General features: G+C 31.8%; 3 protein-coding genes across 3 annotated transcripts; 1 reads left to right on the plus strand and 2 right to left on the minus strand.

Moving 5' to 3' along the window:
* The first annotated feature begins 2,632 nt into the window (after positions 1-2,632).
* LOC106317911 lies at positions 2,633-4,156 on the plus strand. The gene is made up of 2 exons (XM_013755760.1): positions 2,633-3,458; positions 3,590-4,156. Exons 1-2 carry the CDS (start codon positions 2,972-2,974, stop codon positions 3,970-3,972), a joined length of 870 nt encoding a protein of 289 aa, XP_013611214.1. The 5' UTR covers positions 2,633-2,971; the 3' UTR covers positions 3,973-4,156.
* A 1,122-nt stretch (positions 4,157-5,278) lies between these two features.
* On the minus strand, positions 5,279-6,140 carry LOC106300505. The gene has a single exon (XM_013736661.1). The coding sequence runs from the start codon at positions 5,987-5,989 to the stop codon at positions 5,696-5,698; it is 294 nt and encodes a 97-aa protein (XP_013592115.1). The 5' UTR covers positions 5,990-6,140; the 3' UTR covers positions 5,279-5,695.
* A 6,424-nt stretch (positions 6,141-12,564) lies between these two features.
* LOC106322779 (NAC transcription factor 56-like) lies at positions 12,565-14,508 on the minus strand. Its single transcript, XM_013760918.1, has 3 exons — positions 14,099-14,508; positions 13,596-13,903; positions 12,565-13,495 (listed from the first exon to the last, which is right to left on the minus strand). Exons 1-3 carry the CDS (start codon positions 14,286-14,288, stop codon positions 12,920-12,922), a joined length of 1,074 nt encoding a protein of 357 aa, XP_013616372.1. The 5' UTR covers positions 14,289-14,508; the 3' UTR covers positions 12,565-12,919.
* Between the last annotated feature and the right edge of the window lie 3,675 nt (positions 14,509-18,183).

Raw genomic sequence — 18,183 nt, forward strand, 5'->3', positions numbered from 1 at the left:
CATTTTAAACACAATTTTGTTCTATTCTTTTATGCAAAATTAGTAACTAAACTTTAATTTTAATATTCCTAAACAGTTTTTATGGAAATAACTAATCGCCTGATATTTTTTTTCAAATTTTGTATCATTAAAAATATTCTATGTTTTTTTTTTTGGTTATTCTACTATTTAAACTATGAAAATCTCCATAAAACTATAGCAATTAATATTTTCTTACTATTTTTACGGAGTCCATATTCAGCTTATCCAAATTACTATAGAATTTCTAACATAAATCCATATACTGCATATAGATTTCTTCTTCTAGGACTAAAATATTATAATTAATACAAATGTAAAAACAATAACTATCGCAAAATGCCCATTATTTATTTTAGAAAATGCTGCCCTAAGCGAGTGCTTCATTTTCCACAGGGGAGGCAAGGCTCTGCGTTTAAATCATTCTCCCTAATGATGATGATTATGTCTTTAATTTGTATCCTATTGATATATTGAGTGCGTCGTTAATATGATTACATCAAGATAAAATAAAAACGTTATAAATTTTGAGATGGCCATGGGACATTTTTTAGTTTGGCCGTTTGGTTCCGACTTGGCTCTGGAAAACTTGGTTTTGAAACACTACGGTTGGTTTGATCGATGACCCGGTCTAAAGCTGGATTTATCCGTAATTTCGGCGATTACCATTTTTTTTTTGTCAGCAAAACTACAATTCGGCAATTACGATAAACTTTTTGTATTGGAATATTAGAAAACGGAAAAGGAATATAGCTGCTGTCTGATCGTAATTACAGAGGAGACTTTTCACGTAAACAATGCCACGATTAACGGAGAATCAACAATATTGATAAATCATTCAGATCGACCTCATAAGCGTGAGAGCGACAAATGTACGGTTATAGTTTAGTGATTGAACTTACCCTTGATCCTCTACAAATCTTACGCACTGGACGTTCTCTCATTTGTAAGATCGTGAACAGCCTACACAGTGTGTGTTCAGAAAAAAAAAACAGCCTACATAACATCCTCGTATTATCCTTTTAATTTTACAAAGTTATCGTACTACTTCACAAAAATAAATATAAACATTTGACTGAAAATTTCTTCAGATACTACGTATCATTTGGTTTGGTCTATTTTAGTACTATAAATTAAATTTCTAAACCATACATTATGACTAGCCTATAACTATTACGGTTAAAATTTAAATCGTGCTATTTTCTTCTCATTTATAGTTGTAATTCTATAACTAGGGTTCGTTTCTGATCAAGCATGATAAAACATTCGTTTCAAGCCTCTGGAATTTTTTAAAAATATATATATAGACTCTCAATTTTTTTTTATAAAAAAATTTGATCCCTAAATTTTTGAATTATTTATTAAGTCGTTCACAATCCCCAAAATTTCAAGGTTGTTACCTATCAAGTAAAATGATGTAATTCTGTCATTTTACCACTTATATACAACTGCCAGTAATTTATGTAAACCAAATTATATTTTTTTTTGCTAATTATGGAATAAAAGGAAATATCATCAATTAAGTCATCTTAACTTAAGTACAGAGAAATAAAATATCATAAATTAAGTCAAAGAAGACTGGTTGTGTACGTGTGTGTTTGAAGTTTCATTTGGTGAATTTTATGTACTACATTTAGATCCTATCTTCGAGCACCGTACGTGACAGAACATTTAAATTTCTTAAAACAAAGTACATGGAGACCATGTGTAAAAAATAAGTTAATTTTTTAAAAACAAAGTACATAGAAAGTTAGAAGCCATGTGTAAAGAAGAAGCGCGTTCTAGGGTTACATGAGAATTCAAAAAGAGACAAAGTTTAAAGTATGTATGCATGATACATCTTCGAGATAATGTTGTCTTTTATAAATTTATATATTACTATATTGAAATATCTCACTCTTATTAAATTGAATAGATATTAAAAAGTTTTTATTAAGCCAGTAGAGCTACCAATCAGAGACGGCGTGAGATTGAAATCCTAGTAGATATTCTAGGATTATCAGCATGCACTGTGTTGCGTAATTCCAGATCACCCTTCAATATTCATCCCTAAAAACTAGTAATATGTATATCTCTAAATAACGTTTACTATATATCGATCTAAAATTTAGTGTGAAGATGTACAAAATATATATTTTTATTTAAACTTTTGTTGCTATATAGGAGTATATAATTAATATCTAAGTAGTGATAACAGCTCAATGATTATTGACAACATCATGAACCTAGTCGCATGAGATATTTTAATACTTGACCATTGGCACATTCATAAACTACGTCTACAAGAGGCTAACAAACGCAAAAGGTGCCTGTATAAAAATAATGAAATTAAACAAGAAACGAGTTGAACATGATTATTGAAAGGCTTTTAGGCTGAAATTCTTATCGGAATATAAGAATCCGTCTCTTAATTTTTAATTAAAAAAATGTAAGAACCGGTTTTTAAATAAGAATTTATTAATAAAATTTATGACTTTCTGTTAGCAAAACTCTAAATTAATTTTTTATTTAAAAATAAAAATAAAAATGAGAAAACAGTGGGTTGAAAAAGCAGAAACCGACAAGCATAGAGTGAAAAGAAAGCGCGTGAATATGGGAAAAAAAATTCCTTTCCATAATTCTCTTTTATTAGTCGTTGCCATTTTTCATCTTCTTCTTCTTCTTCATAAGTTCACTCTCTCACCATGTTCTTCTGACGATGCTCTCATCATCATCGTCCTTGATCTATTCTCATCTCATTCACCACTTCAGTTGTATTTGAAAGTCAGTTTCAAACTCCTGAGATCTATTTGTTTCCCCAAGAAAACAGCTTGTTTTCAACTCCTGTCGTGTCTGAAGCCTCTAGTACTTGTTCTTTCCTTTTCTGTCAGCTACAGTTTCCTTATTGGGAGTTTGTATCACGACTCACGACGACCTTATAGATCGTTTGATCGGAACCTAGAAATATATCAAAATGGGTAAAACCGCCGGGAACAGAGACTGGGCTCAGATCTACGCTATATACGGTATTGAGCAATGGCAGACGCTCGTCTTCCTTCTCTTCCACGCCTTCGTCTTCTCCCTCCTCTCCGTCCTCTTCCTCATCTACTTCGACCAGATTTGCTTCTTCCTCGACTCCTTCTTCCTCTCCGGCGCCGCCAGACTAGCCGCAGGGTTCACCGGCGCAGTCACCGCTCTTTCCGCCGTGTGCCTCCTCTTCGCCGCCGCTAATTTCCTCTACTCCGACGTTCCGCTCCAGTACGAGATGGCTCAGCGCATGGTCAGCTCCGTCGGCGACTGGTCGTGCGTCAAAACGGCTCTCGATCTCGGCTGCGGACGCGGCATCCTCCTCAATGCCGTCGCTACTCAGCTCAAGAAAACCGGTAGCTCCGGTCGGGTCGTCGGGTTAGACCGGTCCAAACGCACCACTCTCTCAACTCTCCGCACCGCCAAACTCGAAGGTACACTTCCAAAGTCAACTCTCTAGTTTCTTTCAAATAAATGAAAAAATAAATAAAATGATAATAATAATAATTGTCGTTACACAACCTGTTCATGTTTAGAAGTTTGGTTCTGTTTTGTAATCACTCAGGTGTGCAAGAGTACGTGACTTGTCGGGAAGGAGACGTGAGGACGTTACCGTTTGGGGATAACTACTTCGACGTGGTGGTCTCGTCGGTGTTTGTGCACACTGTGGGGAAAGAGCACGGTCAGAAGTCGGTGGAGGCTGCGGCGGAGAGGATGAGGGTGTTAGGGGAGATAGTGAGAGTAGTTAAGCCTGGAGGCTTGTGCGTGGTGTGGGATCTCTTACACGTGCCTGAGTACGTGCGGAGACTCCAGGAGTTAAAGATGGAGGATATCCGAGTCTCTGAGCGAGTCACGGCGTTTATGGCTGCAAGCCACATCGTGTCGTTCCGTAAACCTAGCGAACTCGTCGCCGGACCACGTGAAGTCCGGCTCGATTGGAGATGCTGACGTGGATTTTTAAAACGGCAGTGTCGGTTGGTTATAGTGTATTATTTTAGTTACGAATATTAAAACTTAGAAATTTAAATACTGGGGAGGCGAAGCGGGACCAGACTAGCTTGTTAATGGCCGCGTTTTGATCTTTGTATTTATTTATACAAACAATACTATTAACATAATCAGATCTTTATTATGGTGCTGAATCGACCATGTTTGAAGGTTGAGTGAATTTCAAGACTTGCTTCTTCCTCGACTCCTTCCTCTCCGGCGCCACCAGATTAAAACTGGGGGAGGCGAAGCTGAACCAGATTAGCTTGTTAATTGCTGCGTTTTGATCTTTGTATATATTTGGGTCCCTATATATTTATACAAACAATAGTATTAATATAATCAGACCTTTATTATGGTGCTGAATCGACCATGTTGACTTAATTAGTGTAGGATTAAAAAAAATAGACCATGTTTGAAGGTTGAGTGAACTTCAAGATTGTCGTCTTGTAAAATTCGTTGGCCATTAAATGACATGTCTTTTTCATATTACATCGATGTGATAGATGTTCCCCCACATTATTAATTTAATTGTACGTTTGGGCCAAGGCTTTTACACATTCATAAGCGAATCCTCATAACGTCGCAAGTTGTTTAATCAACGAGTGAATAGATAACATATCATAGGAGAACATAAGGCCGTTTATATGTCATTTCTTAGGCTCATTGGAAGATATATCGTATCTTTTGAGAATTCATCAAAAGAAAGCCTTATGGTCTATTTTAGATTCTGATTAGCACTTGATTGATCATTGAAGTTACGGACTCAGTTCATCTGGATTGCCATTTTTGCCTCCTCGGCAATATTTGAACTACCCTAGGTGAGTCCTGTTTTATTTCTCACTGTTGAATTAAACAAAGCAGCTCTTATGTGTGGGAACAGTAGGTTAGCAGGAAGAGGAACTGTGGAAATCACCATTGAGAAAAGTGATGGTTCAACGTTTCAAGCTGAAGCTGAGGTAGATCAAAGAAAGAGTGGCTACAATCTAGGTATCAAAGCTAAATGGGATTTTAAATAAGGATCAGTTACTTGTGTTTTACGCAACAATCTCTCTAGCTGTTCTTTTACGAGACAATGCTTTTACTTATATTATCTGATTTAGGTTGATATCGATGGTTATTCAGCTCCAGTAACAGCAGGGAATTCTGCAAAACTGGTTAGGTAGTTTACTTTAACTTCAACTTTTGCTAACTATACAATCTTAAACCTAAGAGGCTGTACTATGTACTCTTGAGTCTTGGGAACATGTGACACCCCAAAGCTATTGCATCTCGCGTTGTCTCAGGTAACCAACGGTGCATATGATAGAGCCAAACTCAATACAGTGAATCAAGCTGTTATCAAAAGTTCTACACCCTTTCTTCCACATAATAGAGTACAAGTATAACATTCCGATTTGTTATATATAGTAGTGTATATTGATAGGTTTATAAAAATTGATTTGACAAACTATATCATAAATTTTATTTAATTTTACGGTCATACGTCCAAAATTTTTTGTTAGCCGTGGGCAGTCAGAGCGTTATAACAATGTTATTGGTCGGTTTGTTTCAAGATATCTGTAAATGGATCTCAATCTTAGTGGATTTCCAACATTACTAGAACAACAAAAATTTCAACTTTTTATTTACATTCAAACCAAAAAGAAAAGTTCTCAGTTATGAGAGTATCCAAATTTTAAAATCAAACTGAAGACATTCTACAGAGTCTGCTAGGTGTTGGTCGGAAATTCAACCACCGGAGATTCATCCGCCGGATCGGAGGCGTCAAAGCTCTTCGCAACACCTCTCTGCTTCCGTCACTCGGCACCATAAACCCATGCCTCACGCACTTGGACGAGCCAGGCCGTCCCGAACACGTGCAAGCCTGTCGAACTCTCAGAGCCGAACCGTGACTCCTACGTCTCACCCGTGTCGTCTCTGATCTTTCACGCATCTCTGCGCCTTCTCCTGATGGGATCCTTCTCATAACCTGCATCACTTATTAATGATTTTTGCAGAAAAAGCTCTATTTTATGAATTGTGTGAGAGAGTGAATTAATTCTCTTCTGTTTTTATATTTAAATGTGAATTGACTTTGGTTTCAATCTTTGTGTGATGGAGAGGTTGGTCTACTTTCAAATTCTGGTTGCTCAAGTTGTCTAAGTTTGACCAATTCAATCTCACCAACAGGTCAACCGTGAACTTCTGAAGAACAATAAATGAGAATATTCAATACTTTTGTCATGAAAAGAGACATGCTTTCCACCCAAATTATAATTATTTAATTAAATAACACAAAGGCCAAAAGCTTTCCAAGTTGTTTTTGGGTCCAATCTAGTTTAGACCATATTGAGAAAATTAGAAAATTTTGTGAGGTCCATAAACTTTCTAAAATCTTACAAGAGGGCCATCTAATTTCAATAATTGGTATTGTCATTTTTTTATCATATTGGGTGCAAAATGGCCTGCACAACCTGGATCTTTGGACCTCTCTATCTTTTGTTTTCTTCATGGTACCATTTTGTGGTATAGTGGTGTGTATTGTACATTTTGTTTTAAGGTACGTTAAAGAGTTGTATCCTTTTGAAACAAGAAACATATGAATCTGATCCGAGCTGCTACCTCTTCCAGTAAAACCTTGTGATCATAAGGGCAGAAGTACCAAGTTCGAGAAATCATTTAAACTTACTTTAATTCTTGACCCGTGGAGATTATGGATTTTGGTCCGGAGCTTCTTAGATATACCCTATTTATTAATCCTGGAGCATTACAATATGTTTTCGTATCCACGTGTTATCACGAGAATGATTATTAGAATTGTTAGAAAAATAAGTCGGTCCATATAAACATATACTATGTTTTTTATTAAACTAACTATCAAATTAATTAATAGTGTACAAAAGAATATTTTTTCTTTCATTAAATAAAAGATACAGAATTACCTAATATGATTAATATATATATGACAATTAATGATTATGAATAATACATATTTGATAAAAAATTTCTAACCTCTCTTTTTTTTGTTTAATTTTATACTATTAAAAGAAATTAAACAATCACCTTAAGAATATAATAAAAACAATTAGATTTTTTCTTATATGTTACATTTTGAATTTAAAAAAACGACTATAAATTACTAAAAATGGTAAAAGTCCCACATTAAAAATTTTGTGATCAATGGTTTAACTTTTTTTTGTTCAAGCAAGATACAAATGATCATATATCATAGGGGTGGGCGTTCGGATACACATTCGGGTTTGTATCGGATATTTCAGTATAAAGGTATAGAACCCATTCAGGTATTTCTACACTTCGAGTCGGGTTCGGGCATTTTATGTTCGGGTTCAGATAGTTTGGGTCAGGTTCAGATATTTAAATTTTGAAGAAAAAATAAATAAATTATCCATTGTTTAAGTTTTTTGTATTTAAAATATATTTTAACTTAACTGTTTTTTTTTTAATTTTTAAAAGATTAAACTATTAATAGGTTTGGCGATAAAAAAATTTAAAAACAGAAAGACGCTAATTTAGTTGTTGTTTTGAAATTTTAGATGCAACTTTTGTTAATGCAAGAAACAAGAACTTGATATGTATTTTAAGTGAATAGCAAATGATTTTGTCCATAATTATATTTATATTATCTAATTTTGAGCAATAAGAATCGTTAATATAAATATTTTGAATAAAATGAGAGAAATAAACTAGAAATATAGAGTTAAGTATACTTATGTTTGGTTATCTTCGGATATCCATCTGGGTTCCGATATTACCCATTCGGATTCAGATATTACTCGAACTGGTGAAATACGTAATTTGTTTTGTTGTTCTAATTAGATGATCTTGTGAATATATACTAAACAAAGATTTATAATTTTGAGTCTGCACTTATATTCTATAACAACTTGATATATTAGATTTGAACACTAACCTGTTAATATAGTTTGCCGGTGATTTTTTTTCAAAATTTTAATTCCCAGATATGTATATGGAGTGAAACTAATTTTTATAAATGTTCATTTTTTTAATTGACATTTATGTAATTCACTGAATTCATAAAATAAGTTAAAAAAAAAACTTAACTCATATCAATTAAACAAAAACGAGAAGATGTAGAAAATGAAATCACTTATGGAGAGTCAATAGTAAACAAATCGAGAGCAGAAAACCTAATCCCCTTTCGTCATTACAATCAATGTTGCCTATTTGGTTTTGGTGATTTGTGTCAGCCGCAAAACTTAATTTTCTTTTGTGCATATGAAGTCTTAAAAATAACTAAAATGAGATGTAATATGTTAACTCTTCAACAACGGTCATATATTTAAGAGACCAATATTTGTATTCATCATTTCATAATCGATAAAAATTGTAGTGTTGCAAAATATTAAAATCATTTCATAAACAAATATTATTATAAGAACTCACTCCGCGCATGCGCGTAGATTATCATCTAGTATAGAGAACCTATGAATCTATTAGTCAGCCAGTCCACGGCAATATAAATGTATATGCACATCATTTGCAGGATGCTAATTAGATACAATAAGAAAAAAAACATCAGTACATATGATAAACTAAAATATTCGAATGTGATAATCTTGTATTCAGTTTCTTGTTACTAGAAGTCCATGAATTTCATCATGTTGTAATGATGACTCGATATATAACTGAAATTGTGAATAAGAGTGTTATATTATCCTCATATACAATAATAAATGATTCTATTAAATAGGTTTTGGAGGGTTTCTAAAAATTCACTCCTGTCGTAATCAAAGGATCGTCATGTAGCCAATAGAGAGTTGAAGACAGCGTTAGTTCATATTCCCCCATCTTTCATCCTTGCATTTCCACTCCACCAACCAGCCCTTATTTACCTTCATTAATATTTTATCCTTGCTTTTATACATATATAAAAAGAAAATCAAATCAGAATCTTATGGAAAAACTCCACCTCTCATGTTTTCAAATTAATCCAACAGACGACAAAAAAAAAAAAAGAATCTATGGAAAAACTTCTACTCCACATCTGTATGTATATTTTTGTGTGTGGCAGTTATAAAATAACATTTTGGTGTTTATGAGTTAAATCAATCGCACTAGTTAGTAGTTACATACTAGTGCTGCCACTCTAGCTCTTTTTTGTTTTTACCTTTTTGTGTTGTTTACGAATGTTTTCAAAGTAATAATAGTTGTATTTTTTTGTGTGGAATAACTTAATTATCTTATTGATATTGTGCGACCCATCACAATAAAATGTCACGGCTGTCTTGATCTTCATTGTGCATTTGCCTTGCATCTTGCTATATTCCTATATTATTTAGCTTGCTATTTCTATTTCTACTTCTACAAAATATTTCTTCCATATTCGTTTTTTTAAACACCTTATGTGAAAACAGCAAGATATTACGTACGGTTTCCTTTGGGAACAAGCTAGTACAAGAAGATAAGATAATATATAGATATTTTAAGAAATTGATTGAGCATGAGAGATATATATTTTGAATGGGAAAACAAATGATCATGGAAAAATATGGCAAGTGTAACCTGAAATAAAATTAATATGTTTACCAAAATAAGTGCTAATGATGTCAAAATTTCTGAAAGGTAATTTGTACATATTATCTAGAAGAGAATGTAATTAAAGGCGGTTTTAATCACTTGGTTTAAAGGCAATGATTCATTTTGCTGATGTACAAGCATATGGTCCATCGCTGGCCACTTGCAGCATTCTTTTATGCATACATCGTATGCCTTTCCATATCTTTCTCTTCTCTTTTTCTTAAACATCCAATTTCTTGATTTTAAGAAATTCTGAAAATTCGTGGGCGACTAGTTCTATGAAAGGGAAATATAACAACTGGTATCATTTAGTCAGTAAGAGTTTTTTTAAGTATGTTTCGTACAATAGTTTTATAACATACTTCATCCGTTTCATAATAGAAATAGTTTTAAGAAATTTTTTGGTTTCAAAGTGTAAGGAGATTTCACATTTCTAGGCAACTTTTATATTTATTGGGTATAATGTGACCAATTAAATTATATAGATTTATTTATTATTGGTTCAATTATATATAATTTTTTTTTTTAAATAATAGTTTTTCTAATCTTTGTGATTTTAGATAAAACTATTTATATTATATTATGAAACAGAGAGAATATGTATGATTTTGTGTGTGTTTATGTGAATTTATTTTTCTAATAAAAGTATCAGTAATACTTCCATTGTACAAATATAACCGTGATCAATATTTAATTATAAGTTGTCTACTAATAAGTTTTGCTTTATATTAACGATTTAAATCACGACATGTAGGCTGGCAATATTGGAGCTAGACTATCTTCGTCCGTGACGGATTTCAAGATACCCCCAAGATGTTAGAGCATGATTAATCTCGGGTTCTTCGGATGGAGTTTTTAGCGGAAGTTAATAAACTGTTTCTTAATTTTTAACTAAAAAAGCTAAGAACCAGTTCTTACATTTTTTAGTTAAAAATTAAGAAACCGTTTCTTAACTTCCGGTAAAAACCTCATTCTAAGAGCATGAATATCGCTAAAGTGGGTTTAAGGGTTTCTTAATTTTTTTTTTTGTTTTTTTTGTCCGGAAAAAAAATTAAAAAGGGATCAATCGCGGGCCGCCACGTGTCAGTGGAGCCCGCGAACAATACACGAAGCCAAAAAAATCAATCCTTATTTGAACACTTTTGTTACCTTTTTTTTTTTTCTTATTTGTGAGGTCTACCACTATTTTTTTTGTAAAACCTCTTTTAAAAACTAGATATAACGATGGCCTAAGAATTTCGTGTTAATTATGGTCTTATCTCCGCGTGGCAAGCGTGCCATCAAATACTTTAAGACGTCATGAGACGCGTCACTCGAGTTGTGTGAAAGATACCGTTGCACTGACTCATCGAACCTAGCAGCTGCATGCACCAGCCAAATATTACGTGCATTAATTATGTTCGCTAGCAAAAAAAAAATTTTTTTGAGAATCATAGTCATAAGGTTGTTTTGATACTATTTTCAGGTGGCAGATACACCTAAACTGGGATCCGATCATCAAATTAAACTCTTTATAAAATACTCCGATCCCAAGGAAAGACAAACCCTAAATAATATTGTATAGTTTTAGTTAATTACATCCAAAGTGTTCGAATGCTTCAAACGTCAAAAGTATATATTTGAAATATTGAAAAAAATATTGTGCATGCATGTGCCCTCAATAACTTTGATAATTTTTCAATGATGTAGATTATTTAATTCCCCCACGATAAACAAACCTTTTGAAGAACATAGTGGCTAAATAAAGATGTCAAAACTCATGTCCAACGAATACTTGCTACGGTGCTACCTATTACCGGTTATCATTTTATTTACCAAAAAATAACAAATAAAATCTTTGAATTTAACTTTTGATCAACCCACGACGGTTGCCGGCTCTCTATTAAGAAAATAAATCCACCTTGAAATCCGTGATTTATTTTTGGTATGCTTGTAATCTAATTGTATGACCTATGATTAATGGAATATATTTTTCGATTTTTTCTCCAAAAAAAAAAAATTTACTGTAATGTCTAAATCTAAGTTCTGAGCAGGCTGACAACAAAATATAAGAGAAAGTTATGAGTAGAAAATGACACCCACACCTGAACGTATCTGGAAGCATTCATAATTAGGGGGTTATTTGTTCAAATCAGATAATTAATTCTGACCAAGTAAAAATTTATTACAGTTTTAAGTAAGATAGTTATGTAATAGATTTTTTTTAGTAATCTAACTTTATTTTTAGATTCTATGGAAGTGTTTATCTTAAGTGAAATAACTACGTCAGTCTAATAAAATTTCAAGTCTAGTTTACATAAATAAAACAAAAGCAAATTTCTAGTCTCAGATAATAATAAATATCTCTTGTTATTATTTACAGTTGCTGTGTTTATTGAATATTGCTTGCAAAAGATTACGGGTTAACAGAATACAAATAGCTGCTGCTTACAAAAAATATAATAGTTTCTTACAAAACTTAGGACTAGTGTTTGGTATGAATTTAATGATACGAAAATATACATAGAAAACAAAAGGAAAAAATCACAATCAGTATAATATAATACTACATTATTATTATATTTATAGCTTTACAAGCAAATATTGTAATTTCTTATCATTGCGATTGCCTGATGCTTATCATTACTTTTAATCGGTTCAGCATGTTCAGGATGTTTCCAAAGAAGATTGGTTTTCACTATTTTTATAATATAATGTCTATATTTTAGTGTTTACACTAACATATACTCTAGGCCACTTCGTAGTTTCAAAAGAAGTTTGGATAAAGCAAGTCATGGGCTTGACATAAGAGATAAAGTCTATATCATCAACCAGAATAACATCTAGTATGAAACAATCATAAGGAAAAAAGTATATCATATTCTATTTAAAATAACAATTTGTATTCAAATCCAGTTACATATACCTGTTTAATGTTAAGATAATTACATTAGTTTAGGGGATTTTTGGGGATAAATACACAATGCTTTTAACTATAGTAAAATTGAATTAGTAAGTGAAGAAAACTCAGAGTTGCACAACTATTTTTTTATTTTCAATCATTTCCTTTACAAGTAAAATACACTCTCAAAATATCATTGAGAACACTATATATGCATCTACACAATCAATATATAAACATCTAAGTATATGTAATCTTTACATTGCAACATTTAAATTAAAGAAAACTGTATATTCTTTTGTTTCTATATGATTTTTGCCTCACTTCTGCCACTCTCTTCCTCTAACCCCTATGCCCCAATTAATTAACCCAAAACATATACACAAATCTCAAATTATATAATGTAAATGACCCCACCAATCGGAAAAGAATCGTACTCTGCAATTCCGACACTTGTCACCAGAGCTTTTTTTCACCCAGACCGGTTTAAGATGAGTACCAATTTAAACCAGGTAGTTGGTACGACGTCGTCCTGAATAATCCATCCCCTAACACACCACCTTGCTGCTGCATGAGTGGTGGTGGCTCCTCCACCATCGATGAAGACATGTTCGAACAGTCTCCTCCTCCTCCGACGCCGTGAAACCGTTTGCTCGGAGATACTTCCTGCTCTTCATCCGCTACAGTCCAATACGGAACCGGAAGAGCTCGTTTCAGATTCGCCATCATCATCATCGGTCCAGAGGAAGAAACAGGGTTCAAACCGTAACCAACAACGTCGGCAATGGGATTACCATTACAGACATTGAGATCGACTGCATCGGCTCCGTTGCTGCACATCATGCCGCTTCCGTCGTACAAACCGGGATCACCGTCGGAGAACATCCCGTAACCACCGGAGAATCTTCCCGGGAAGAAGTTCATTGATCTTGAGACACTGTGGTTGAGTCCTGAAGGGATTTTCCTGAAGATGTAGTCGATCATATCATGATCCTTATCGTTATCAACGTGTCGTCCCGCGTTGTTCTTCTTGTAGATTCGACATAGCACCCAGTCGTCAAGCTAGGTAACAAATAATCAAGAAATTGTCTATAAAAAAAAAACAAGAAATCAAGAACTCACATAAATTTCAAGAATATATTAAAGATCGATGAATCTTTACCCTTAGGGAGTTTTTCTTGTTGCCGTAATCACATCCTGGTGGTCTGTTGTTTGGTTTGTTGTCGATGAGACGGTACTCATGCATGATCCAGTCGCTTTTAACACCTTTTGGTGGTTTGCCACTGTAAAAGACTAGTGCCTTCTTCACGCCGACCTTTTGGTTCCCGTCTGAGGCAAGCACCGGTTTATCCGTACCCGTAGCTTTCCAGTAACCAGACGTTGCTGCTCTGTTTGGCCTCGCTCCGTTCGGATACTTCCGATCCCTAGGACTGAAAAAGTACCATTCCTGCTCTCCAAACGATGCCTTAGCTGCAACAACAAAAATTCCAAAAAAAAAAAAAAAAAGGTTAGATCATACGTCACACAGATAAAAAAAATAATAAAAAATGTTTGATCATACGTCACACAGATAAATGATCTCTGGAGAAAGTGAAAACGTTTAAAGAACTCATAAAAAATAGATTAAAACTTGGATGATCATGATGATGATGAGATGATCTTTACCAGGAAGTTCCCATGGATCGAACTTGTAGAGATCGACGTCAGCGATGATGGAGACAGGCAAAGGAGCGGAGGCGGCTTTGCGTTTAAGGTAGTGAACGACGAGCTCTTCATCGGTTGGATGAAAACGGAATCCTGGAGGAAGGTTAGGCTGCGGCGGCGGAGGACCACCGGAAGAATCTGTACTCTCCATTACAAGAACTTTCTCCGTGGTTGAAAATCTAACACAAGAGGATTTGCTAGTTTATAGGATTGTAAGAGAAGCTCATATCAAAGATTATTCCCTTTCTTTTTTTTTTTTTTTTTTTTTTTTGCTTAGATATTTGTTTTTTAGGTCTGATGAAAAATGCTTCACAGAGTCGGCGTTACCATTCTTTTAAATGGCAGCATAAAACGCCAGTTTCTGGGGGCTTAATCCTCTGTTCTTTCTCTTATATATATAAATACACCCGCGCGTAGATTAGGTTAAAATTGCAAAACAACATTTTTGTTTACTACTATTACAAGATTTAATTTACCTAAATTAAGTAACTAGCTTCAAAATTAATCGAAGGGTTAAGTTATTATTATATATATGTAACTCATGAGACAATATATAGAATTTTGTTGGTAGTATGGAATTAATGTTTGTAACTCTTGCAGCTTTAATTTTTTTGTGGAATCTCTTATTTTAATAAATATCTAGATGCTTTACCACAACGATTTGTGTCAATGTAATAGATAAGAAGTATGAAAAATTCACAATGATACACCATCATTAAGAAAATATATATACAAGAGAAGACAGTTTTTGGAAACGATTCTAACATTACCACATACACTAGATAAAAAATCGATAAGCTCACACAATTAATGTTAATCAGCGATATTGTAAAGTACAAATTTCCCCAGTATTTCAGCCGATTTTAGTGTGCATTGGTTGCACTAAAGGATCCGAATGTGGCGACAATGCGACACATATACAAAGCCTGACTAATCATGTCGACTCTATGTAATTACTAAACTAACCAGGGTCGGAGGTTAAATTAGTCATTTCGACTAGATAATAGTATAGTTTAACCATATAATTAAAATTAAAAATCTATATTTTATCTGCGTTTATATATAGGCTCCTCAAGACGAACTACGACAACGAAGAGGAGGCTGCTATTAACATCGAAAACGATATTTGTTGCTATTTTTTTTATTTTCCTTTTGACAGGGGAAAATATATTAATATATATGAAAATGAAAATAGCAAAATATATCGCTTTCTTCTAGCAAAAAAAAGAAAGATATATCGCTTTCGTTAGTCGATGACAAATCACAGTACACATAAGTCCAATAACCTATATATCCTGTTATTATGCATAACTATAATTTATAAAGATCAAATTTATTGCAAAATGAATAAATAGTTGGGCAAATCTCATAGAAATTCTAAAATATGTTTTTAAGACCAAAAAAACACACAAAGATAAAAATGACTAAAAAATGTTTCATTAAAAAGTTAAAAGATTTTTATTCTTGCTTTATATATTTTGAAAATATGTTTTTTTAATTTGAAATTTTTCTTTTGATTTTTCTTAAAAAAAGTTTATTTTGAAATTCAAAGTTTTTTGAAACTTTTCTTAAAATTGCTATTTTAAAATTTAAATATTTGTTAGAAAAACATTAGACCTCTCCCCCCAAAATTCCATCCCTCAAATATAAATTCTAAGTATAGATTATCTAACCATACAAATACATTTTTTTTTAATGAAATATTTTGATCATTTTATTTTATTTTTTTAATGAAATATTTTGATCATTTTATTTTTATAGTATATTTATAATAAATATATTTTAGTGGTATCCTAGAGAATTTTTTGAATTGTTTAATAATTTTATAAATTTCATTCTGTAAGCTATAGCAAAAATTAGGTCATTCTGTGTGGGCACCGTTACTTGTTAACTTCCAAGTGGAAAGTCGACACGTGAGATTCCAAGTGGTAGCGATATTCACACGTGGCAGTCGGAGTTATGGGACCCATATAATCGCCACAGAAAGTAACGAATTGATGACGTGGAAATGGATGGCTGGGTGGGTGTGGGAAAAAAGCTTTACGTTTTTTTTTTTTGAAACTCAAAAGCTTTACGTTTTAGATGTCATATGTCATGCTTTTGCTATTGAGATAATCGCACCAATAGATTTTTTTTGAAAAAAATATTAAAATAATATTTTATGAAACAAACAAATCGGCCCATTTCATGTGATTTTTAAGTTTTTATTACTTTATTGTTGATTTATTAGTATAATTTTCTTTTTCCAACGTCACATAAAATAATTATAACCATGCATATTTTTGTCTTTCGTCGTTCACATGGATGCAGTCAATACGAATCTGTAAGAATCGATGACAAAAAAAAAAAAAAAAAACCATGCATATTTTCGACCACCAATATACTTACGGTGTGGACATTTACTACTTTTTAATATAATACCCTTTTTCAACATACAGTCATACACTCATACATAATCAGACTCCTAAGAGGAAGCTTTTGTATGACTTTTCAGTTTTAACTTCTGACCATGAGAATCCTACAAACATAACTCATATTAGATATTTTATCTCTGAAAAGTGTTATTTTGACATATTAATACAAATTAAAAAATAATTAATATATATTTGTTTTATGAATTAAATTTATGTAATCAGTAATATTTGAGATAAATAAAATTATTACATTTTACAATTATTATTAAACATAATATAAATATAAATTGTATTAGAATTCTAAAATTATATATTTTTTGTATAACAAAAAAAGTCAAAATGACACTCTTAGTGAAACAAGGGAAATATAGTTTCTTTTGGTAACATTAGTAGATTTTCTAGATCAAGTTTTAATACTTCCTGTGATGTTATTAATAGATTGCTTCCTTTGTGTTTCTTTTGTTAATGTATGTTTACTGAGAGAATTATCAAACAAGGATGAATGTTCTAGTTTACCTTCCCTTTATGTTCTAATTGACATATATCAACTGAATTTAATGTAATTCTTATTTATATTGACAAGTTCAAATTATAAGGTGAAGTTAGGTTTGACCAAAAAGAAAAAAAAAATTCTGAAAAGAATCCGTCGGAGTACTATATATATATATATATATATATATATATTCATAATATATATTCTCATATCTATATTATTATTTGAAAATTGAATTTGATTATTTGTTATGATCTCCATAATTTTAGGATTAGTCATATTTTATATTTAGTTATTATTAATAAAATATTATTAATATTGATAAATAATTTCGTGATTTAGCAGATAATTTATCATTATCTTGAGAATAATTAAAATATTCTATATATATAATATCATAGTTAAACTTATATTACATTTACTTTAGTAATATTAAATACTACATATATGTTTATGTTATATTTGGTTTAGTAATATTAAACCGATTCAATTTTGATATATATATATATATCATCACTTAAGATAGAAGGAATCATCTATCTTTCAAGATAAATTTCTTAAGACAATCAAAATCACTCATTGTGATAATTTCTGGAAATGTTGACAAAGAATTCAAAATTGTTTATACTATTATTTGCGAAATAATTTTTTCACACTAACATTAAAATTTAGAATGTTTAAGTCTTTACTAACCTTAATAAATAACTTTATTATATTTTTAGTATATAATTACCCATAATTTTTTTTATTAATTTGACTCTCAACATTATCTAAAAGATTATCTAAAAAGATTCTATATTATTATGTTATCAAAAATATTTCACATCATAATATTTTAAAATAAATATAATTCTATGTATATATTTTTATGTATATATGAATGTCTTCAAATTTATTTTATGTAATAAAAGATATTTTATTAAAATATATAAAAAAGTTATTGTATATAAAAATTAATATTTAGTTAATTATTGAAATTTTCAAAAGCATATAAAAATTTATTATAACGGTTTTTGAATTGTTAATATATCTATTTATAATTTTTTTAAACTATTAAGTCCGCAAATGCGGACAAAACACCTAGTTATAAAACAAAATAAATATTACTATACATATATATAATCCACATGTTCGTGTAA

The sequence above is a fragment of the Brassica oleracea genome, chromosome C1 (genome assembly GCF_000695525.1).
Source record: "Brassica oleracea var. oleracea cultivar TO1000 chromosome C1, BOL, whole genome shotgun sequence".
Classification (NCBI taxonomy): Eukaryota; Viridiplantae; Streptophyta; class Magnoliopsida; order Brassicales; family Brassicaceae; genus Brassica; species Brassica oleracea.